The 23907-nt window shown below is 49.8% G+C and overlaps 1 protein-coding gene and 1 pseudogene across 1 annotated transcript; one reads left to right on the top strand and one right to left on the bottom strand.

The window, feature by feature from the left end:
- Positions 1-9536: 9536 nt before the first annotated feature.
- LOC137535655 (histone H4-like) lies at positions 9537-9808 on the bottom strand (annotated as a pseudogene).
- Positions 9809-15094: 5286 nt separating this feature from the next.
- LOC137536382 (histone H2B 1.1-like) lies at positions 15095-23251 on the top strand. The gene is made up of 4 exons (XM_068258567.1): positions 15095-15206; positions 20015-20022; positions 22159-22194; positions 22983-23251. Exons 1-4 carry the CDS (start codon positions 15095-15097, stop codon positions 23205-23207), a joined length of 381 nt encoding a protein of 126 aa, XP_068114668.1. The 3' UTR covers positions 23208-23251.
- Positions 23252-23907: the final 656 nt, after the last annotated feature.

Here is a 23907-nt window from a genome sequence, read left to right as displayed (position 1 = left end):
GACCCCTGGAGGGGTATATTATCCTGAGAAATGTCCCGAATGCTAGCACAGGCTGAGCTCTCCTCTGCTGTCTGCCATTGTGATGAGCCTCTCACACAGGAGCTTTCCAACGTTTATTAACCTGTATTATGAGCGTTGGAAATTCCCATCAATATCACATTAGTGACCTACAGAGAAAAATATTCTCTTTTGTGTTTTTAAATGTGATTTCCATAGTTATGGTCATTTCCAACTAGGGGCGTAGCTAGAAATGACTAGGCCCCATAGCAAAAAAAAATTATGGGGGTATATGTCCCTAGTATATGTAGGCAGGGGTATATGTGCCCAGTATATGTAGCCAGAGGTATATATGTCCCCAGTATATGTAGCCAGGGGTATATGTGCCCAGTATGGAGTGCAGTTGGCTGATGGTGTAATGGTTAAGGGCTCTGCCTCTGACACAGGAGACCAGGGTTCGAATCTCGGCTCTGCCTGTTCAGTAAGCCAGCACTAATTCAGTAGGAGACCTTTGGCAAGTCTCCCTTACACTGCTACTGCCAATAGAGCGCGCCCTAGTGGCTGCTGCTCTGCTCTGGCGCTTTGAGTCCACAAGGAGAAAAGCGCAATGTAAATGTTATTTGTCTTGTCTTGTCTATATGTATCCAGTGGTATATTAGCCCAGTATAAGTAGCCAGAGGTATATATGCCCAGTATATGTAGCCAGGGGTATATGTGCCCAGTATATGTAGTCAGGGGTATATGTACCCAGTATATGTAATCAGGGGTATATGTCCCCAGTATATGTAGCCAGAGGTATATGTCCCCAGTATATGTAGGCAGGGGTATATGTTCCCAGTATATGTAGCCAGAGGTATCTATGTCCCCAGTATATGTAGGCAGGGGTATATGTTCCCAGTATATGTAGCCAGAGGTATATGTTCCCAGTATATGTAGCCAGGGGTATATGTCCCCAGTATTTCCCTATGCCTATGTCATCACACAGATGGGTAGATGCCCCGCCCACTCTACCCCATAGGACATTGAAATTTATAAATGATCTGCATAGCCCCCCCCCCCCCCCCCGTCTTTTGTCCTCGGAAACTCACCTCAGGGACGACGGTCTGCAAGCTAGCTACTTTTTAGCTACATCTTTTTTCATTAACATTTTAATACCTCTCCCTATCTGCTGTATTCAGCATTTCTGCCGGTGGCCTCGGCTGGCAGTCCCCCGACAGGCTATAATATAGCTGGGGTAGAGACTGTAATTTGCTGGTTTAACAGGCAGGGCCAGTATACTATCAGGCTAAAAGTCTGTGTTTCAGTGCCCAAAAAGGAAACTGTCCGCTATGTATAGACGCTAAGTAGCGTCTCATGGTGGCCGTGGAATATTTCTCACCTGTTTTCTCTGTCTCCTCCGTTATGCGCTCCAGTGGCCGGCGGCTGCGCTCCAGCGGGACTTCCGCATGACACACTTCCGCCGGAAGTGACGTTGCGGAGCTCGACGGCCGTCGATTGGCCACAACACGGAATGCTGAGTTGGAGGCGGACCTGGGTTATTTAAACCTGCCGCTCAGCGCGCTATGCGCTGGCGGATGGTCGGCGTGCTCCGCATCTGCATCCTCCAACCACCGGCACAGCATACGGAGAGGCTCACGATGGCGGCCCCGGTCGATACCAATGCTCAGCAAATGGCAGGTACATACTAATGCTGGATTATCCGCACCAACCAACAGTGTTGTTGAAATCATTTTGTTGTATATCTCTACACTCTGTTTTTTTTTTTCTCTCTCTCTCTTCCTCTCATCCTGACTGGATCCTTTTTCATTCTTTTCAGCTGCATTAGCTGGACCCTCTGATTCTACGGCAAATGTAGCAAACCAGCCCCGGGCTAAAAGGTAAGGGGAGGTCAAACAGGTAGGTTCTTGCCCACAACACTGAGTGCTGGACTGAACACTATTTTTTCTTTTTCTTTGTCAGTCCGAAGAAACAGCATAAAAAGAAGAAATCACGATCTAGGTCAAGATCGCTAAGACGAAGTCCTCAGTATTACTATTACAGAGAAAGAAGTCGTTCGCCTCACAGGCAAAGATCGATTTCGCCAAGTAGGAGAAGAAAGGGCTGTTGGGCCTGCAACAGGGATGTAATGCCTGGCAAGACCGTGTGTGAGCGATGTTTCTCAGAGATGTCCTCGGAGCCTCAACAATCACCAGTAGACGTATCAGAACTAATTAAAGTGGCGGTCCAAGATTCCATGAGGGAATATTTTGCATCCCTACCCTCTCAACCGCCCACCTCAGCGGAAACCCAGCCACAACCAATCCCTGGAGAAGGGGACCTGAGTACTGCAGGATTTGACTTTACGCTAGTGGAACCTTACGTATGCGCTGTGAGGGAAGCCATACAGTGGGAGGACGACGACTCAGAAAATGCAAACACTAGGAAACAGAAAGAGTACTACACACACTTTAGGAAAAAAGTTACACCATTCCCCTGTATGCAGGAAATTTCTGAAATTATTGATGAAGAGTGGGAGAAGATTGAAAAAAAGCCCCCCTTACAGAACCGCATCTCCAAGCTATACCCTATGAAGGAAGACAAGTCGATACGATTAGACAATCCCCCAGTAGTAGATGCCTCTGTAATTAGACTGGCAAAACCTACTACTCTGCCCAGAGAGAACGCAGCCTCATATAAGGACGCCCTCGACAGAAGAATAGACACAGAGTTGAAGAAAATTTATACAACCTCAGGAGGGGCGACTAAGCCTGTGGTAGCCCTCACGTCTATCGCTAAAGCTATCAAAGTATGGACTCTGAACGTAGAAGAGGCTGTACGTAATGACGCAGAAAAGGAATCAATAATTTCGTCACTGGACGACTTAAAACTTATTTCCGATTTTATAGGAGAAGCGGCGGTGGATATAATTAGAAGCACATCCAGATCGATGGTATACTCGGTGGTGGCCAAACATGCTCTCTGGTTGAGAGCATGGTCGGCAGATCCTTCCTCCCGTGCTGACTGGTGTAAGATACCATACGATGGAAGATTACTATTTGGAGCAGAAATGGACTCGGCTATACAGCGAGTCACGGGAGGCAGAAAAAGCCTACTTTTCAACAGAATAAATTCCAACAGGCCAAGTATAGAAACCCGCGTTCATACCGACCAGGTCGAGAATATCGACGCAACTGGCAGAGTTCGCAAACGACTTTCCAAAGGTCGACTAAGCAGAAGACCACACCTTCAGGCCAGACACAACAAAAATCCTTTTGAGGGTGTCTCCGCCCAGATTTGCCCAGTAGGAGGGAGATTATGCCAGTTTGGACAAATTTGGGCGGACAACATTACCAATCCTTGGGTGTTGAGGACAATCAACCAAGGTCACAAATGGAAATTTGTGGGAAGACCACCAGGAAACTACTTTATCCCTACACGTATCCCAGTATCACAGGAAAAGAAATTGGTGCTAACTCAATACATCGAGTCCCTTATACTCAAGAAAGCGATAACACCTGTTCCAACTGCGCTAAGAGGAGAGGGCTTTTACTCCCCACTATTTCTTGTCCAGAAAAAAATCGGGCGACTGGCGACCAGTTCTGGACCTAAGGAGATTAAACAAACGAATACTACTAAAAAAATTCAAGATGAAAACGCTACAGTCAATTGCAAGATCAATCATGATCTCAGATTGGATGATATGTGTAGACTTGGAAAACGCCTATTTACACGTCCCCATACATCAGAACTTCCAGAAATTCTTAAGATTCGCTGTAGGACCGCTCCACTACCAATTTACATGCCTCCCATTCGGGATATGTACCGCCCCACGAACTTTTACCAAAATTCTTCTGGCACTAGTAGCAGTTCTGAGACTGAAGGGGCTTCATCTTTTTCAGTACCTAGACGACTTGCTACTTCTGGCCCAAGATCGAAAAATACTGTTACAACACAAACAGATCTTGTTGGACACCCTTCAACACTTTGGCTGGAAACTAAATTTAGGAAAGAGTCAACTGCAGCCGACTCAGGAAATGATTTTTCTTGGAGCACTAATCAAAACACAAGAAAACAGAATAATGCTACCAGAAGAAAAGAGATTGACGCTAATATCGAAAGTCCAACGAGTACTGAACGAGCGACAATTGACAGCGAGAGACTGTCTGAGCATGATTGGCTACCTGACATCAACTATACCGATGATCAGATGGGCACAGTGGAACATCCGAAGCTTCCAGTGGGGTTTTCTCAAACAGTGGGACAAGAAACGTATGGAACAGACAATTCAGATCACGACCCCTATGAAACAGGGACTGAGATGGTGGAATGTCCAGAGCAACCTGACGAGAGGTCATATGATACAACCGGGCTCTTACACCATAATTACTACCGATGCCAGTCTGAAGGGTTGGGGGGCGCACTGTCTAACACAGTCAGCCCAAGGGGTGTGGCCCACACCTCAGAATCACACTCCTGCCAACATCCTAGAGTTAAGGGCGGCGCTTCACGGATTGCAGAGTTTTCGAAAGCTGATACACAACAGGCCTGTACTAACCACCCTGGCGTTCTATTAAGATCGCCAGGGCGGCTGCATGAGGGTTTTTTGTAAATAAAAAAAAAACTATTTCATGCAGCCAACTCCGGCGGCCAAAATTAACACGGAAGGCCGCAATGAGCAGCCTTCCGTGTTTGGCTTCTCCTGTCGCCATGGCGACGAGCGGAGTGACGTCATGGACGTCAGCCGACGTCCTGACGTCCGCCGCCTCCGATCCAGCCCTTAGCGCTGGCCGGAACTATTTGTTCCGGCTGCGCAGGGCTCAGGCGGCTGGGGGGACCCTCTTTCGCCGCTGCTCGCGGCGGATCGCCGCAGAGCGGCGGCGATCGGGCAGCACACGCGGCTGGCAAAGTGCCGGCTGCGTGTGCTGCACTTTATTTCATCAAAATCGGCCCAGCAGTCACAAGGCCGCCAAGAGCAAGTAACTCCCTGCAGCGAAAGATATTCCACAGAACCCAAAGGCTCTTTTCAGAGCCACCCACACTGTCTATACAGAGCTGATATGCACGAAATACATTCCTGGGGTTTTCATACCTTCTCCCCTCTCCCTTACTAGGAAAGCGAAATCTGTTTTGTTTTCTTCTGGAGCGGTAACTTACTCCAGTAATGTGTGTAGCGTCACTTTTAGAACGGGTGAGGGAATCCAAAGTATAATTCTTTTAGGCGGTTTTATAAAATGTTTGTATTGTCAAATTTTGCGCTTATTTAACGGCTATCCCGCCATTTTAGCGATTCCCAGAATGAATCTCACGATCTGCAGCAGCTTCTATAAATCTTACATTCATACCCTACGGGAATCGTTTATAGGGATGATCGGTTAGATGCAACTTTTCAATGTATTCTACAGAATGCAGCATATTCAGTGATGTAGATACATGACATTTATCTTTGAAAGCATTGCTTATTTCCCAGCTTTCACGAGCAGCTTTCGCTTAGAGCCACTCACACCCCCTAGCTGGAGGGATATGTGCCGATGTAATAGTGACCTTTTTTCTTTACCTTTCTGGATTTGTATCTACAATAGAGGCAGTGATTTGCGTAGCCCGGTATTCTGCGTCTATGAGGAAACCGTACAAGGGGAATCTGTCCCACTTCACTCGATTGACCGGAATGAAATGACTTAACATCCGGTCATATTGCCCCCTTTGTAAAGCTCTCCGCAGCAGCAAATTGTTTGTATGCAGCAAGATGCGCACATTCAGCACTTTTGTTATTTGGGGGGACTCAGATGTGAGGGAATCTTAATTACATTTTGGGCACTTTTATGAACAAAAGAAAATCTGTTTAGCTCATTTTCAAATGTTTCGCGCGTATATAACGGTCTTTCCCGCCATTTTAGCAAACCCCATTGAATAACTGTACCCGGAATTAATCGGTCACTATTGCACCACGCTCCTATAAACCCCTCCGAAAAACAGTCTCCGCCGTCAATTTATCGCTTCCCAACCCGTTATCCCACCATCTCCGGCCCCATCTCGGATGTCAGAGTCGGTGCTCCAGTTATGCATGTAGATAAATTCGACGGGTAGGCTATTTCGCCAGCAGACCTGCCCTAGTGGTGACGTCAAACGGGCAGATCATTGCAGTGGAGGAAACACGTTGATAGCGGCCGCTGAAAGATTGGGGATGTTGATGAAAATGTAGGACAGGATCAGTGGCGGACACAGGCAGCAGTGGGCCCCTGTGCAAAATATCAATTGTGGGCCCCCCTGACCTGCGGCGCGCGAAGCGCGCCGCGCCCAAAAATGGGTGCAGCTATAACCTGCGGTGCGCGAAGCGCGCCGCGGCAAAAAATGGGCGTGGATAGAACCTGCGGCGCGTAGCGCCGCGGCAAAAAATGGGCGTGGCAATGAACGGATAAGGGCGGAGCTAACTGTAATTTAAAGTGATCCCGGGGTGAGAGTGATATGGAGGCTGCCATATTTATTTCCTTTTAAACAATACTAGTTGCCTGGCGGCCCTGCTGATCTATTTGGCTGCAGTAATAAACTGAATTACACCAGCAACAAGCATGCAGCTTAATCTTCTCAGTTCTGACAATATTGTCAGAAACCCCTGACCTGCTGCATGCTTGTTCAGGGTCTATGGTTGAAAGAATAAGAGGCAGAGGACCAGAACGGCAACCAGGCAACTGGTATTGCTTAAAAGGAGAGAAATATGGCAGCCTCAATATTATTCTCACCTCAGGTTCCCATGAAAAGTGCAACGCAAAGACAGTGGGCCCAAGTTTTGGTGACCCTTTCCCCAGAAAATTCACATAATTGTGCAGGTTTTCTCAAGAAAATACACATAATGTGAGCAGATTTGCCCAGAAAATACATTCAATCATGTCGGCAGATTTGCCCAGAAAATACGTGCAATGATGTCGGCAGATATGCCCAGAAAATACGTGCAATGATGTCGGCAGATATGCCCAGAAAATACGTGCAATGATGTCGGCAGATATGCCCAGAAAATACGTGCAATCATGTCGGCAGATATGCCCAGAAAATACGTGCAATCATGTCGGCAGATATGCCCAGAAAATACGTGCAATCATGTCGGCAGATATGCCCAGAAAATACGTGCAATCATGTCGGCAGATATGCCCAGAAAATACGTGCAATCATGTCGGCAGATATGCCCAGAAAATACGTGCAATCATGTCGGCAGATATGCCCAGAAAATACCTGCAATCATGTCGGCAGATATGCCCAGAAAATACCTGCAATCATGTCGGCAGATATGCCCAGAAAATACCTGCAATCATGTCGGCAGATATGCCCAGAAAATACGTGCAATCATGTCGGCAGATTTGCCCAGAAAACACATGCAATCATGTAGCAAATTTGCCCAGAACATACATGCAATCATGTGGCAGACCTGCCCAGAACATACACGCAATCATGTGGCAGACCTGCCCAGAACATACACGCAATCATGTGGCAGACCTGCCCAGAACATACACCTGCTAAAATAAATAATAAAAAAAAAACATTTACTCACCTGCAGCAGCAGACCTCCTGTCCCAGCCTCCATCCGGCGCGCAGCTCCCATGGGTGGTTGGGTGGATAGGTAGCCTGGTGGGTAGGTAGGCAGCCGGGTGGGTAGGTAGGTAGCCCTTAGCCGGGTGGGTAAGTAGCCTGGTGGGTGGCTGGGTAGCCGGGTGGGTAGCCTGGTGGGTGGCTGGGTAGGCGGGTGGGTAGGTAGCCTGGTGGGTGGGTAGGTGGGTGGTTAGGTAGCTGGGTGGGTGGGTAGGTAGCCTGGTGGGTTGGTAGGTAGCCGGGTGGGTAGGTAGGTAGGTAGCCTGGTGGGTAGGTAGGTAGCCGGGTGGGTGTGTAGGTAGCCGGGTGGGTGGTTAGGTAGCCGGGTGGGTAGGTAGCCGGGTGGGTGGGTAGGTAGCCGGGTGGGTAGGTAGGTATCCGGGTGGGTAGGTAGCCGGGTGGGTGGGTAGGTAGCCGGGTGGGTAGGTAGCCAGGTAGATAGCCGGCAGGGTGGTTAGGTAGCCGGGTGGGTAGGTAGCCAGGTAGATAGCCGGCAGGGTGGTTAGGTAGCCGGGTGGGTAGCTAGGTAGCCGGGTGGGTAGGTAGCCGGGTGGGTAGGTAGCCAGGTAGATAGCCGGCAGGGTGGTTAGGTAGCCGGGTGGGTAGGTAGCCGGGTGGGTGGGTAGGTAGCCGGGTGGGTAGGTAGGTATCCGGGTGGGTAGGTAGCCGGGTGGGTGGGTAGGTAGCCGGGTGGGTAGGTAGCCAGCAGGGTGGGTAGGTAGCCGGGTGGGTAGGTAGCCAGGTAGATAGCCGGCAGGGTGGTTAGGTAGCCGGGTGGGTAGCTAGGTAGCCGGGTGGGTAGGTAGCCGGCAGGGTGGTTAGGTAGCCGGGTGGGTAGCTAGGTAGCCGGGTGGGTAGGTAGCCAGGTAGATAGCCGGCAGGGTGGTTAGGTAGCCGGGTGGGTAGCTAGGTAGCCGGGTGGGTAGGTAGCCAGGTAGATAGCCGGCAGGGTGGTCAGGTAGCCGGGTGGGTAGCTAGGTAGCCGGGTGGGTAGGTAGCCAGGTAGGTAGCCGGCAGGGTGGTTAGGTAGCCGGGTGGGTAGCTAGGTAGCCGGGTGGGTGGGTAGGTAGCCTGGTTAGGTAGCCGGGTAGGTAGCCGGGTGGATGGTTAGGTAGCGGGGTAGGTAGCCGGGTGGGTGGGTAAGGTAGCCGGGTGGGTAGCTATCCGGGTGGGGGGCCCGACTCCTATCCTCCCTCACTCACCTCGGGGCCCCCCTCCCGGTATGCGCTGCAGCCGGCGGGAGAGCAGAAAATACAGGAAGTCTCCGGCCGGGGCTGCAGCAGACGCTAGAGGCAGCTGCTGCTTAGTTTCCGATATGTCTCCAAAGCTGGAGACCAAGCGGCAGCTGCCGCCCCGGCCGGAGACTTCTTGTATTTTCCGCTCTCCCGCCGCATGAGGGGGGGGGGGGGGCGAGGTGAGGGGGGAGGACAGGAGTTGGGCCCCCCAGGTTAAAAAAAAAAATAAATAAAAAAAAAAAAAAAAAAAAAAAAAAAAAACCTGCAATACTTAATGGGCCCCTGAAGCAGCAGAACTTCAGGGGCCCTCGTGCGGCGGCACGGCCTGCACGGCCGTATGTCCGCCACTGGACAGGATACTTTTGTGTTTGAAAGGAACGCTGAGCTCCTTTCTGGAAGCTGTACGCCCCATACAGCTTCCCAGCGGCCGTTATCAACGTGTTTCCTCCACTGCAATGACCTGCCCGTGTTACGTCACCACTCCCCAGACACAGCGCAACGTTACCAGCAGAAGCAGCGGGTGATCAGTAAAATGAACTGGCTGCTCAGTGTAAATAATTACGGGAAACCATTTGCTCAGCCCTCCGCTACTTCCATTGGAAGCAGCGATAGATGGAACATTACCAGCTTTTCTAGCAACGCTGACTGCTCAGCAAGCTTCCAGGATATGACAGCACTTCTATGGATAGAGTGGGTGGCCCTGAGAAGGGCCTTTGTGTTGTAGTTGGAATCAGTGAAGCAGCGGGATTAGCCCCCGAAGCCGTAGAGGGTGCGTCCCTGGCGCTTGAGGGCGTACACCACATCCATGGCGGTGACCGTCTTCCTCTTGGCGTGCTCGGTGTAGGTGACGGCGTCCCGGATGACGTTCTCCAGGAAAACCTTCAGCACTCCGCGGGTCTCCTCATAGATGAGGCCGGAGATGCGCTTGACACCCCCTGGATGTTATCCCGGAGCACCTTCCTGTGCCGCTTGGCACCTCCTTTCCCGAGTCCCTTCCCGCCCTTTCCTCAGCCAGACATGATAACAATACTACTTCTTCTCCGCTGTAGAGATTAGTGATGGGTCGTTCGCGAACGAGCCGGCTCTTTGAAGTGAATCAGAGGAGCCGATGCTCACTCTTGAGAAGAGCCGATGCCTCAGCCGCCCCTTTTAGCTCTGCTTTGCTCCGTAATAAAGGGCGCTGAGGCATTCTGGGAGATGTAGTCCTCCTCTTGCAGCTTGTAGGAGTGTTTGGGGCGGAGCAGAGCAGTAGCAGGAGGGATTGCCTCAGTCAGAGAAGTAGTCTGGAGTTCGCATGGAGACGGGGGCGGGGCTTTTAATCCAATTCTGAGTGGTGTCTAGTGATATTTAATTAAGAGCCGATTCAGAGCCGTAAGAGCCGGCTCTTTAATGGGAGCCGATTCAGAAGAGCCGATTCTCTGAGAAGAGCCGGAATTCCCATCACTAGTAGAGATGAACTGATTAGTACTGCTGCCTCCTCTCCTCTTATACAGTCTGAGGGGGACTGCACAGGAGTGGGCGGAGCAGAGAGAGGTTTTTTTTTTTTCTTTTTTTTTATGGCGACCACGGTTTCCACTCCCGGCAATGTCTCTCCCTTATTCTTCCTGCCGCCACCCTGCTGAATAGATCATCCTCTTATTATTTGTGCGTTCCCACTTGTTATATATTTGTGACTGTGAGGTCAGATCATTCATCTCATTGTGAAGAAGAGTATAGGATCTGCAGTTTCCAATATGACTCCTGTTACACGCAGCACCATCTTGTGGTCAGTATCAGAAGTGCTATCTAAATCAGTACTATTACTAACACTACAATATTTGAAAGAGAAAGCCAAATCTGCGTACATAAATTAAAGGCTTTGTTCACATTTATTAATGTATTTGCATATGGATTTGTGTGCATTTTCCCTCTGGCACGTAATACATATGTGTTATGTAAATATACATTCAAGAAGTTTTGAATCAGGATAACACCATTGATTGGCGAAATGTTATCAGGGTGAAATAATTTATTGGGCTTGATTCACAAGAGTGCTGTTAGCACGGCCGTTTTGACGTGAATTTTCGTGTTTGCGCGATCGCAAACTTTCGTGCGCAAACTTGAATTTTAGCGGTGAAAATAAGAATTTTGCGCGACAATTTGCTTTTGCGTGTGAAACCGTTTAATTGCGCACGAAAATTCGCGATTCCGCAAACACGAAAATTCACGTGAAAATGGACGTGCTAACAGTTAGCATTATTTTGTGAATTAAGCCCAATGGCTTATGCTCTACTGTAAACACATAATGTGCATTACAATGTCGGTATGTCACGGGAGCATAAAATACATACAGGCAGGTAAATGTTTTCAGAAAGCATTTAAAGCGAAACTTTAACAAAGGTTTGAACTGAATTCCAGCGGTAAGTTGCTGATACCCCCTTTCACACAAGAAAGCTTTACCTTTTTTTGAATAGATCATTGGGAAAAGGGGGTTTGTATGGCTGATATTGTGGAGAAACCCCTCCCACAGCGTGATGCCATGACCTTGGTCCTGACAGTTTGCTGTCTGTGAACCTTATGACATTGGCTATCATTCTTAAACCTGTTGTCGGTAAAGAGAATCTGTGCGGGAAAACACCGCTGTCTGTGTTTTAGACTTCTGGCTGCGCATTCATAAAAATGTATCCAGTTGGGGTAGCAGTAGCAGTGCGGAGATTCCCCGAACTAGGCTAGCGGTAGGCTTGCGGAAGCACAGGAAGCTGCGGAGTTGATACATTTCTCCGTGTTCCGCTCTACTGCAGCTGCCTGGGAGGTCTGTGTCTCCATTCACTTAACATTGTTAATTCACATTTTGCTAAATTTTTTACAATAATCACCACACAAGGCGGTGATTTATCGCTGTGCTCGGTAATGTCAGGTTTTCATGCGGAAGTAGCCTTTATGAATGCAGATTTTGCTACGAGTGCGGTAAAGTCAGCTGTTTTAAGCATTTCCGCATGCGGAAATGCTTTATGAATGATAGCCATTGTGGGAAATAAGCGCTTTTTCCAGAGGCATATGTGGGTATTGGCAAACAATAAAATTGCCCTTCCCCGTGAAACAAACAGACAAAAAACAAAAAAAGACTGGGTACTTTGTTGGGAAGAGCTGGGGGCTTAGCTGAATGCTGGGCAGGAGGGGCCTGGGCACTTTGCTGGATACTGGGATGGGGGCTTTAGGCGATTTTCTGGGTGTTGGGTGTGACGGATATTGCGAAAGTCGTGCGCGCAAACGCCAGCGATTTTCGCAATAGTCGTGCGCAGTCCCTGTCAGTCTTGGGTAAATGCACAATAGATGTCAATTTCCCTCTCTCTTACTGAGAACAGCAACCTTCCCCCCACATCCTGTTCAGGTCAGGAAAGAATTCACACGTGGCCAGACCACCTGGACAGCAGACATTTAGTACATAGCTCATCTTTCCCCAAAAGGAAACCCAGCTCAAACTGGTTGAGATTCAAAATTTCCCTCCAAGCGTATAGCTTCACACAAAGGGAACGTTAACTTATTAATAATTCAAAATAGGTTTGGCACAGCAAGACCAAAATTACATTTCCTGATACCTAGGAAACAGGTCTATAATTCACATGAATTATCATTCTCTAGCTATCAGGAATCAATTGAGAAACCGCTTTATCCGGCATGCGTAGAGCAAATTCGTTAGACTAGGCGTGTATAGTCTCATTTAATACAGAGTCGCATGCTGCTTATGAATATGGTCTCGGATCTGCGATGCACCCATCTGGGGCGGAATTACACAAATTATTAATAATTGGTACATTCCTTGCTCCAAGTCTGTGGGTGGTAACCTGACTTGCCAGGAGGTAACCCTGCCTCAAACACACCTACTTTCCAGGTAGTGACCGCCCCAAAACTCTGGTCAGTAAAAAGCGTTTGCAAGGAACTCCACCCAGTTCTTCAATTTACATCGACTAGGGAAGTCCAGACATGTGCTCACGGAAGAACCGGGCGCATGTTGTGTACAAAGGACTTTTAAGCTGAATGCCTACGTTTAAACTGGACTATTTTCTTCATGCTTCAAATGGACTGCTCAGCTAACTAAGTAAGAACTTTCTGTTTTATTCCTTTTATTTTTAAGCTCTGTGTTTTATATGTTAATAGGTGTATATAACTGTATGTAATGCATTTGTGTTATTAAACGTTTAAAAATCGTTTAGCGGTTATGACCTGTTGCTGAACATACACAATCGTACCTATTCTCCTGAACTCGCTACCCTGTGTTTAATAGAAGTATACATTTATAACCCGTATGCGAGAACCCGGCCCAGACATAACGATCTGGCCCAGATTCTTGTATACTGCTAGGGGTTACTAAAGTGTTCTCGAAGTCCTAGTAAAATTACAGTAGCGGGCTGTGTAACTCGCTTGGTGGCAGATCTTTGAATTGTATATGTGTGTGGAGTGATTCGGTTGGTATCAGAACGCTCCCTTCGCGAGTCAGTTCATCAAATTGCGAATGCGGGTTACCCTTCGTGATGAACAAATGACCGTGTAAGAGGATTTCTGACGCTGATCGATTTACCCCACCCGCAGACCGGCTCGCGGTCTGTGACATTGGGGTCTTTGCTATGCTGGGGGCTTTGCTTTGCAGAGCTGGGGGCTTTGCTGGGTGCTACTTACAGACCTCAGATCAGGGAGATTGGAGAGAGGCAGAGCAGGGTGCACACTACCCAGGGCCGGGCCGAGGCATAGGCTGGAGAGGCTCCAGCCTCAGGGCGCAGTGTAGGAGGGGGCGCACAATTCATTCAGCTGTCATTCCTAATTGTGTATGAAGCAGAAAGAAATAAGAAAAGGGGATACATAACCGTGACTGCAAGCCAGATAACTAGATATTAAGGTGTTGAGTAGAGTTGGGCCGAACCTCCGATTTTAGGTTCGCGAACCGGGTTCGCGAACTTCCGCGGAAGGTTCGGTTCGCGTTAAAGTTCGCGAACCGCAATAGACTTCAATGGGGATGCGAACTTTGAAAAAAAAAAAAAATTATGCTGGCCACAAAAGTGATGGAAAAGATGTTTCAAGGGGTCTAACACCTGGAGGGGGGCATGGCGGAGTGGGATACACGCCAAAAGTCCCCGGGAAAAATCTGGATTTGACGAAAAGCAGCGTTTTAAGGGCAGAAATCACATTGAATGCTAAATGACAGGCCTAAAGTGCTTTAAAACATCTTGCATGTGTATACATCAATCAGGTAGTGTAATTAAGGTACTGCTTCACACTGACACACCAAACTCCACTGAACAGAACAGGTATGCAGTGGCGGGTTCACTAAACAGGTATACAGTGGCGGGTCCACTGAACAGAACAGGTATGCAGTGGCGGGTTCACTGAACAGGTATGCAGTGGCAGGATCACTGAACAGGTATGCAGTGGTGGTGGGTGGGTTCACAGAACAAGTATGCAGTGGCAGGATCACTGAACAGGTATGCAGTGGTGGGTGGGTTCACAGAACAGGTATGCAGTGGCAGCAGGATCACTGAACAGGTATGCAGTGGTGGGTGGGTTCACAGAACAGGTATGCAGTGGTGGGTTCACAGAACAGGTATGCAGTGGCAGGATCACTGAACAGGTATGCAGTGGTGGTGGGTGGGTTCACAGAACACCTCTGTCCACTCCCTGCCCTCTGTCCATCTTCTCCCCTTCTCTGTGTGCCCACCCCCCTCTCCTTCTCCTGTCCACAGACCTGTCCTGCTGTTCATTTCACCCCCGAATGCTTCCGGCAGTAAAATGATCCGAGATTCGGATCAAAGATCCGGATCTCTTCAATGATCCGATTCGAATCATCCGGATCATTGAGAAGATCCGATCTTCCCATCTCTAGAGTCTTGGCCTTGGCACGAGCCTTGCCGCCCTGTTTGCCTCTTCCGGACATGTTAATTAGCAGTTATAGATTGTAACACAGAAATAGCCGCCTTCACCACTCCTCCTGCCATATATACTCTGCTGCCCGCCCCGCGCTGTCCCCTGATTGGCTGCTCTCCGATTCAGCCAATGGAATGCAAGACCTGCAATTCACCAATCAGCAAACTCTGGGCGTTCCTCTACGCTGAAGCCGCCAATGGGATTTTCTTCGGGTTCTCAGTAATGTGTTTTGCACACGGCGCGTCTCCAGCCAGTGAGAGGGAAGGAAATCATCTGCCAGTGACGCTGCCCAATAGTATAGAGAAAAGAGCTGCAGCCTGATTAGCATAGGCCGCCTATATAAGGAGGGGAGGCGGCGCTGCTCCTCATTGTGTCTCCGCACTCTGCAGAGTTACTGAGAATCCGCAGCAATGCCTGAACCAGCCAAGTCCGCCCCGGCGCCCAAGAAGGGCTCTAAGAAAGCGGTGAGCAAGACTCAGAAGAAGGACGGCAAGAAGCGCAGGAAGACCAGGAAGGAGAGTAGTGTTGGGCGAACAGTGTTCGCCACTGTTCGGGTTCTGCAGAACATCACCCTGTTCGGGTGATGTTCGAGTTCGGCCGAACACCTGACGGTGCTCGGCCAAACCGTTCGGCCATATGGCCGAACTAAGAGCGCATGGCCGAACGTTCCCCGAACGTTCGGCTAGCGCTGTGATTGGCCGAACGGGTCACGTGGTTCGGACCCGAACGCGCTCTGATTGGCCGAACTGTCACGTGGTTCGGGTAAATAAATACCCGAACCACGTCATATCTCCGCCATTTGTCTGTGGGTTTAGCTTTGGGTAGGCAGGCAGGGTAGTTCGCGCTCCAGCCACGCTAGCCAGGGTCCCCCCCAGTCATTGTGTGTCGCTGCTGGGAACAGTAGTACACCGCTCGTTCAGCCACACTATATAGCATTCTGTGTACTGTTCTGTGTCTGCTGGGAACAGTAGTACACCGCTCGTTCAGCCACACTATATAGCATTCTGTGTACTGTTCTGTGTCTGCTGGGAACAGTAATACACCGCTCGTTCAGCCACACTATATAGCATTCTGTGTACTGTTCTGTGTCTGCTGGGAACAGTGGTACACCGCTCGTTCAGCCACACTATATAGCATTCTGTGTACTGTTCTGTGTCTGCTGGGAACAGTAGTACACCGCTCGTTCAGCCACACTATATAGCATTCTGTGTACTGTTCTGTGTCTGCTGGGAACAGTAATACACCGCTCGTTCAGCCACACTATATAGCATTCTGTGTACTGTTCTGTGTCTGCTGGGAACAGTGGTACACCGCTCGTTCAGCCACACTATATAGCATTCTGTGTACTGTTCTGTGTCTGCTGGGAACAGTAGTACACCGCTCGTTCAGCCACACTATATAGCATTCTGTGTACTGTTCTGTGTCTGCTGGGAACAGTAGTACACCGCTCGTTCAGCCACACTATATAGCATTCTGTGTACTGTTCTGTGTCTGCTGGGAACAGTAGTACACCGCTCGTTCAGCCACACTATATAGCATTCTGTGTACTGTTCTGTGTCTGCTGGGAATAGTGGTACACCGCTCGTTCAGCCACACTATATAGCATTCTGTGTACTGTTCTGTGTCTGCTGGGAACAGTAGTACACCGCTCGTTCAGCCACACTATATAGCATTCTGTGTACTGTTCTGTGTCTGCTGGGAACAGTAGTACACCGCTCGTTCAGCCACACTATATAGCATTCTGTGTACTGTTCTGTGTCTGCTGGGAATAGTGGTACACCGCTCGTTCAGCCACACTATATAGCATTCTGTGTACTGTTCTGTGTCTGCTGGGAATAGTGGTACACCGCTCACCCGTCACTGTATAGCATTGTGCTCTGTGTCGCTGCTGGGAATAGTGGTACTGTATAGCATTTCTGTACTGCCACTGTACTGCTGCCAGTCAGCGTGTACTGTAAGGATAAGTGAAATGAGGAAGAAATCCGGTGAAAGAGGGAGGGGCAAGGGAAGAGGTGTTTCCCCTGACGGTTCACGTACAGGCCACAGGGGAGCACCCAAGAAAACCCACTCAATACCGCCCATGTTGTCCAGGACAACAACCCTCACAAATCCAAAAGAACAGGACCAGATAATTACTTGGATGACCTCTCAAGCGTCCAGCAGTGGGTTAAGCAGCACCAGCACATCACGCACGAGGTCCGAGTCCTCAGCCAGTTACAAGGAGCCAGTGGGCACAAAGCTGACACAACCGGCAGCGACACCACGCACACAACTGCCAGATAACCAGTCCGATGAATTACCTCAGGACACAATGGGGTATTCGCAGGAGCTATTCCCAGCCCAACAAACTTCCACCTTTCAAAGGTCAATGGAGGAACAGCCAGAAATGTTGTGCCTGGATTCACAACCGTTAACTGTGGGAAATGCACCGCGCACTGAAATACAAGGCGAGTCCGAAGAGGACTCGGAAACCCAAATCCCAGAGCAATTTGGGCAGGAGGGGTTGCAATTGCAGGAGGTCGGCCGACAAGATCTGGAAGACGACGTTGGAGTGTGCTGCGCAGAGGTTGTTGTGGGGAGCTCTACTCCACGGCGGTGGCCCACAATGACATATGACGAGTTTGAGGAGATGGAAGAGGAGGGTATGGACAATGTGGACAGAGACCCAGATTTTGTTTGTGAACGAGAACATCGCCGTCGTAGCAGCAGCACAGATGAGTCTGTTGAAGAACACACTGCTGCACGAGTTCGCCTTGTGCCACAAGGTAGGCGGCGCGCAATTTCAGGCACCACAAGCGTGGAAGTTCAAGTGAGAGGCAAAAGAGGAGCAAACAGAAATCGCCAGCAAGGAGGCAGGTGCTCCAAAGTCTGGGCTTTCTTTGAAGACTGCACTGAGGATGTTACCATGGCGATTTGCAAGGTGTGCAAGACCCGCCTGAGCAGGGGGAAAAATATTAACAACCTCTCCACCACCAGCATGAGCCGTCACATGCTATCCAAACATCCCACTCTTTGGGCAAACGCGTCAGGACAGGGTACCAGAAACAACACTGCCTCCCTTGGGTTCACCAGACCCGCCTCAGCAGCAGCAGTAGCCCAGCCATTGCGTGGTTCACAACATTCACAAACATCAGACGACGCTGACACTGTCACTTTCCGGAGTAGTGCTCTTGAGGTCTCCCAGTGTTCATCAAACACAACAACCAACAGCCCTTCCGTGTGCAGCGCTACGGTTCAGTTGTCTGTGTCGGAGATGTTTGAGCGCAAGAGGAAATTGCCAGCAAATGACCCCCGGGCCGTGGCAGTAACAGCCAGCATAGCCAAGCTTCTGGCCTGCGAAATGCTGCCATATCGATTGGTGGAGACAAACAGCTTCAAGGGCATGATGTCAGTGGCCATCCCACGTTACGTGGTTCCCAGCCGCTACCACTTTGCACGCTCTGCAGTGCCTGAGTTGCATGAGCACGTGGTCAGCAAAATAACCCGAAGCTTGAAGAATGCCGTTGCCTGCAAGGTTCACCTCACCACTGACACCTGGACGAGTGCGTTCGGCCAGGGTCGATACATCTCCCTTACCGCGCACTGGGTGAACCTTGTGGAGCCTGGCAGCGATTCCTCACCTGCTACGGCACGGGTGTTGCCCACGCCACAAACAGCTGCACCGCCGTCCCTCCCACTGGATAACAACAGCAGCACCTACCTCTCTGACTCCTTCTCCTCCAACGCATCTCAAAGCTGTACCTCATCCGGAAACGCTAACCCAGCAGCAGTAGGATCGTGGAAGCAGTGCAGCACAGCTGTTGGCATGCGTCAGCAAGCGTTGCTGAAGCTAATCTGCCTTGGGGATAAGCAGCACACAGGGGAGGAAATTTGGAGGGGAATAAAGGAACAGACGGATTTGTGGCTGGCACCGCTGGACCTGAAACCGGGCATGGTTGTGTGTGATAATGGGAGTAATCTCATTCGCGCTTTAAGGTTGGCTAAGCTGACACACATCCCTTGCCTGGCGCACGTGATGAACCTAGTAGTTCAGCGGTTCCTGAGGACATACCCAGGCGTGCCCGATCTGCTGTTGAAGGTGCGTCGAGTGTCCAAACATTGTAGAAATTCCAGTACTGCTTCGGGGGCACTCGCCAAGATGCAGGAGCGCTTCAATCTCCCCCACCATCGCTTGCTGTGTGATGTCCCTACGCGCTGGAATTCTACGCTGCACATGCTAGCCCGCTTTTGCGAGCAGAAGAGTGCAGTGGTCCAGTACATGACGGCGCAGTACCGAGGCGCATCCGGCCAGCTGCCAAGCTTCTGTGGATCCGATTGGGCCAACATGTTGGACCTCTGCCAAGTCCTCCAAAATTTTGAGCAATCCACGTTGCTTGTGAGCAGTGACAACTCTTCAGTCAGCATTACCATACCACTGCTGTGTTTACTGAAGAGGTCGATGTTAAAAATCAAGGAAACAGCTGTCATGATGCAACTGGGGGAATCTGAAGGAGAAAACGATCAGCGTGATGGTACCAACATCAGGCCATCCGCCTCAGGGAACGCTGGCCCCAGCAGCTATGACGAAGAAGAGGAGGAGGAACAGCTGGAGTTGGAGCAGGAATTTCATGCCACCACTGACGAGGGCCAGAGCGGTGCACGTTGGACTTCCACAATTCAACGCGAATGGTCAGCAGAAGCAGACCAGGAGGAAGGTGACGACTATGATGCATCACAACAACTATCACAACGCTCACAAGAGGATGATGAGGATTCTGGTAGGACTCTGGCACACATGGCTCAATTCATGCTAGACTGCATTGAACGTGACCCACGCATTGTGCGCATTCTGGACAACACCAATTACTGGGTTTATACCCTTCTGGATCCACGGTACAAACACAATGTTCCAAAACTGCTTGAAGAAAGAGTCAGACAGGTCAAAATGGAAGAATACCAGCAGGCCCTTGTGGAGACTTTAGAGAGGAGATTGACATCCTCCCCCTCCTCTAGCCAGTTGTACGCAGACAGACTGACTTCCGCAAACCCAGGACGACCAGGAGGGCAGCAAACAACGCAAGCCGCAGCTAGTACCCAAAAGGGAATGGTATCGGCAGTGTCCTTGGAGTGGGAAAATTTTCTGACACCCATGCAGCCGCAGCCCACTGAACAGCAAGCGTGCAGATCCACCTCCAACACCGATCGCCTGGAGAAGATGGTCAAGGACTACATGTCAGATGGCGTAGCTGTGTCGAACCATCCATCTGCACCCTTCAACTATTGGGTATCGAAGCTAGACACCTGGCACGAACTGGCAATGTACGCAATAGAGGTGCTGGCTTGCCCGGCAGCCAGCGTTATGTCGGAACGCTGTTTCAGTGCTGCCGGAGGCATCGTCACAGATCGGCGTATCCGCCTCTCTACAGAAAATGCAGACCGTCTGACTCAAATTAAAATGAATCAATCCTGGATTGGAAATGACTACGCAACACTCCAGGACCCCAACCAAGTAACATGACCAATGAACATCTGGGATGGTGTTGCGTTTCCGGGCCCTGTTTATTGAACCTCTCATCTGTATTACATTTATGACTGCATGGCGGCAAAAAGCATTGCTGCTATATCCGCACGCTTTTTGTCCACATGCAAGGCCTGGGTTGTTGTGTCTCACAAAGCGTGGCCTTCTCCTCCTGCGCCTGCTCCTGTTCCATCACGTCTGCTGCTGCTGGGTTAGCGTTGCCGCGTGGTCCCTGTTTATTGAACCACTTATCTTTATTACATTTATGACTGCATGGCGGTACAAAGCATGCTATCCGCACGCTTCTTGCCCTCATGCAAGGCCTGGGTTGTTGTGTCTCACAAAGCGTGGCCTTCTCCTCCTGCGCCTGCTCCTGTTCCATCACGTCTGCTGCTGCTGGGTTAGCGTTGCCGCGTGGTCCCTGTTTATTGAACCACTTATCTTTATTACATTTATGACTGCATGGCGGTACAAAGCATGCTATCCGCACGCTTCTTGCCCTCATGCAAGGCCTGGGTTGTTGTGTCTCACAAAGCGTGGCCTTCTCCTCCTGCGCCTCCTCCTGTTCCATCACGTCTGCTGCTGCTGGGTTAGCGTTGCCGCGTGGTCCCTGTTTATTGAACCACTTATCTTTATTACATTTATGACTGCATGGCGGTACAAAGCCTGCTATCCGCACGCTTCTTGCCCTCATGCAAGGCCGGGGTTGTTGTGTCTCACAAAGCGTGGCCTTCTTCTCCTCCTGCGCCACCCTCCTCCTGTTCCATCACGTGTGCTGCTGCTGGGTTAGCGTTACCGGTCCCTTTTCCTGGAACCTCTTATATGTATTACATTTATGACTGCATGCCGACAAAAAACATGTTACCTGTGCAAAGAAAACAGACATTTCCCGCATTTAAAAGACAGTTTTCCCTTTGAAACTTTAAAATCGATTTTCTCAAAAACTATAAGCTCTTTTTGCTAATTTTTTTTTCCTCTTGTACCCACTCCCAAGGTGCACATACCCTGTAAATTTGGGGTATGTGGCATGTAAGGAGGCTTTACAAACCACAAAAGTTCGGGTCCCCATTGACTTCCATTATGTTCGGAGTTCGGGTCGAACACCCGAACATCGCGGCCATGTTCGGCCTGTTCGGCCCGAACCCGAACATCTAGATGTTCGCCCAACACTAAAGGAGAGCTACGCCATCTATGTGTTAGAGATGGGAAGTTCGGATCTTTTCAATGATCCGGATGTTTCGAATCGGATCATTGAAGAGATCCGGATCTTTGATCCGAATCTCGGATCATTTTACTGCCGGAAGCATTCGGGGGTGAAATGAACAGCAGGACAGGTCTGTGGACAGGAGAAGGGGAGGGGGTGGACACACAGAGAAGGGGAGAAGATGGACAGAGGGCAGGGAGTGGACAGAGATGGGAGGAGGGACGAGCAGAGAGCAGAAATGTTTGCACGTAATACCCACATGCTGAAGTCATATGCTTTACATATATTTCACCTATATGTTCATCTGTACACTTTGAAAGAAAAGGTCGCACAGTGAAAGAAAGCATTCCCAGAAGATAAGTGCAGCTGTTTAGTGCCGAGTGCAGGAGGATTATATTGCCTTTCAATCACACTGTCTGCAAAGTTACTGAGCTGTGCTGAGCCAAAAGTTTCCAATGTGATCACTGTGCAGCACTACGGAACAGACAGCCTATAATGTGCAGCGCATTGCAGCCAGTATGTGTGCTCTACACATATCTGGCAGTGGCACCCATGTCCCCTCTCTCTCATCTACCTGTCTCCCTGCAAGGCTGGCTCCCATCCAACAGAGCGATCCCTGCTTCCAGGACCCCGCTGCCGCTAAGAGGGGGCGTGTCGCTCCTGGCCCCGCCCATTTTGCGATCCGAATCGTTCATTTTGATGATTCGGATGATCGACTCATAAAATAGATTCGGATCAAAGATCCGAATCGTTCATGATCCGGACAACACTACTATGTGTACAAGGTGCTGAAGCAGGTGCACCCCGACACCGGCATTAGAGATGGGAAGTTCGGATCTTTTCAATGATCCGGATGATTCGAATCGGATCATTGAAGAGATCCGGATCTTTGATCCGAATCTCGGATCATTTTACTACCGGAAGCATTCGGGGGTGAAATGAACAGCAGGACAGGTCTGTGGACAGGAGAAGGGGAGGGAGTGGACACACAGAGAAGGGGAGAAGATGGACAGAGGGCAGGGAGTGGACAGAGAAGGGAGGAGGGACGAGCAGAGAGCAGAAATGTTTGCACGTAATACCCACATGCTGCAATCACATGCTTTACATATATTTCACCTATATGCTCATCTGTACACTTTGAAAGAAAAGGTCGCACAGTGAAAGAAAGCATTCCCAGAAGATAAGTGCAGCTGTTTAGTGCTGAGTGCAGGAGGATTATATTGCCTTTCAATCACACTGTCTGCAAAGTTACTGAGCTGTGCTGAGCCAAAAGCTTCCAATGTGTTCACTGTGCAGCACTACGGAACAGCCAGCCTATAATGGGCAGCACATTATAGCCAGTATGTGTGCTCTACACATATCTGGCAGTGGCACCCATGTCCCCTCTCTCTCATCTACCTGTCTCCCTGCAAGGCTGCCTCCCTTCCAACAGAGCGATCCCTGCTTCCAGGACCCCGCTGCCCGCTGAGAGGGGGCGTGTCGCTCCTGGCCCCGCCCCTTTTGCGATCCGAATCGTTCATTTTGATGATTCGGATGATCGACTCATAAAATAGATTCGGATCAAAGATCCAAATCGTTCATGATCCGGACAACACTAACCGGCATCTCCTCCAAGGCCATGAGCATCATGAACTCCTTCGTCAATGACATCTTCGAGCGCATCGCCGGGGAAGCTTCCCGCCTGGCTCATTACAACAAGCGCTCCACCATCACCTCCCGGGAGATCCAGACCGCCGTCCGCCTGCTGCTGCCGGGAGAGCTGGCCAAGCACGCCGTGTCCGAGGGCACCAAGGCCGTCACCAAGTACACCAGCGCCAAGTAATCTTTCCGATACCGATCATAACCCAAAGGCTCTTCTAAGAGCCACCCACACATTCATTATAGAGTTGTTTTAAGCCATCCATCCCATGTGTGTAATATCAGCGCTACGGATTATTTAGGTGGTTTTAAATCCATATCAGTTCGGCGTTATTACTGATCCCCGTTTAACTATAAATTAGGGTGATCCTGATATTTGACACTTCCGTGCAGCAGAATAATATGAACACAGTATATAATGTAAATGACTGATGTCGGTGGGAGTTGAAGTTTTCAGTGATTGATAAGATTTCAGCTGCTTTTACAGAAACGTGAACAATAATCTTCTTTACACTTGGAAGTGGCACAGAGCGTTTCCCAGAATAAAGTGAACCATAAATTGTAATAAAGTACACCAGCGCCAACAAGCAACCTCCCCGATACCAATCATAACCCAAAGGCTCTGCCACCCACCAATTCATTGCGGAGCTGTTCTATGCAATCACTTATGAGTGTTCTATGATTTAGTGTAATCCTGGTCTGACTCGTCTTGATTTGTGCGGCTGCGATAAACCGCCAGGTTACAGAATTATCGGGTACGCTCACCTCTACTGGTATATATGAAAGGGATCAGTTACAGTTACAGTCTCAAGAGGCATTGATATAGACACAGGAGGACCCAAGTCGGGGGAGAAGGTGGAAGATTAAGTTTGGAGTGGTTGTCT

Source organism: Hyperolius riggenbachi, chromosome 10 (genome assembly GCF_040937935.1).
Source record: "Hyperolius riggenbachi isolate aHypRig1 chromosome 10, aHypRig1.pri, whole genome shotgun sequence".
NCBI classification, from domain to species: domain Eukaryota; kingdom Metazoa; phylum Chordata; class Amphibia; order Anura; family Hyperoliidae; genus Hyperolius; species Hyperolius riggenbachi.
The sequence above is the reverse complement of the archived record's forward strand: the minus strand, read 5'-3'. Positions and strand labels throughout refer to the sequence as shown.

Excerpts from the sequence above, each read along its gene's own strand:
- LOC137536382 (XM_068258567.1), top strand. The coding sequence starts at position 15,095 with ATGCCTGAACCAGCCAAGTCCGCCCCGGCGCCCAAGAAGGGCTCTAAG. Across the intron at positions 22,195-22,982 it reads TGAAGCAGGTGCACCCCGAC|ACCGGCATCTCCTCCAAGGC; the intron begins ACCGGCATTAGA and ends CGGACAACACTA.